Genomic DNA, 470 nt, shown 5'->3' on the forward strand with positions numbered 1-470 from the left:
CAAAGAGCTATAGGTCGTATACGATAGACCCTAGGTGCTGAAATTGCCCGCCCAGAGGACCGCGCGCAAACCCTAAACCCTAAACCCTAAACCCTAAACCCTCATAGTCCACCAGAGGGGCTCACCTCAGCCAGCAGGAGCTTCATCTGTTTAAGGAGGCGGTACCGACCCGCATCCAGCTGCCGCTTAGCCTCCAGCAGCAGCCGATTCAACTGCAGCAGCAGCAACAGCAGCAACAGCAGCAGCAGCAACAACCAGAAGCATCAGCGGCAGCAGCAGCATCAGGCACACCCCGTCCACCCCGCGCTTCTCTCGGCGTTTCGTTTTACATCTCATCGGTTACAGTTTGGGGTTAGGGTTTAGGATGAGAGTTTAGGGTTTGGGGTTGTGAGCAGGGTTCAGGGTTAGGGTTTAGGGTTAAGAATTAAAGTTAGGGTTTAGGGCTAGGGTTTAGGGTTTAGGGTTTAGGG

At 54.0% G+C, this 470-nt stretch overlaps 1 protein-coding gene across 1 annotated transcript in view; it reads right to left on the reverse strand.

The window, feature by feature from the left end:
• The window catches only part of EMH_0019430 (Tyrosine kinase-like (TKL) protein, putative), a gene marked incomplete at both ends in the record, with an annotated part of 4,606 nt that extends 4,270 nt beyond the window's left edge, over positions 1 to 336 (reverse strand). The window contains 2 exons of the mRNA XM_013501360.1: positions 126 to 212; positions 292 to 336. Of these exons, the coding sequence (XP_013356814.1) occupies positions 126 to 212; positions 292 to 336 (132 nt within the window). The remainder of the gene's footprint in view (positions 1 to 125; positions 213 to 291) is intronic.
• Between the last annotated feature and the right edge of the window lie 134 nt (positions 337 to 470).

This window comes from Eimeria mitis, genomic scaffold, assembly GCF_000499745.2.
Source record: "Eimeria mitis Houghton genomic scaffold, Emh_scaff677, whole genome shotgun sequence".
In the NCBI taxonomy this organism is placed as follows: Eukaryota; Apicomplexa; class Conoidasida; order Eucoccidiorida; family Eimeriidae; genus Eimeria; species Eimeria mitis.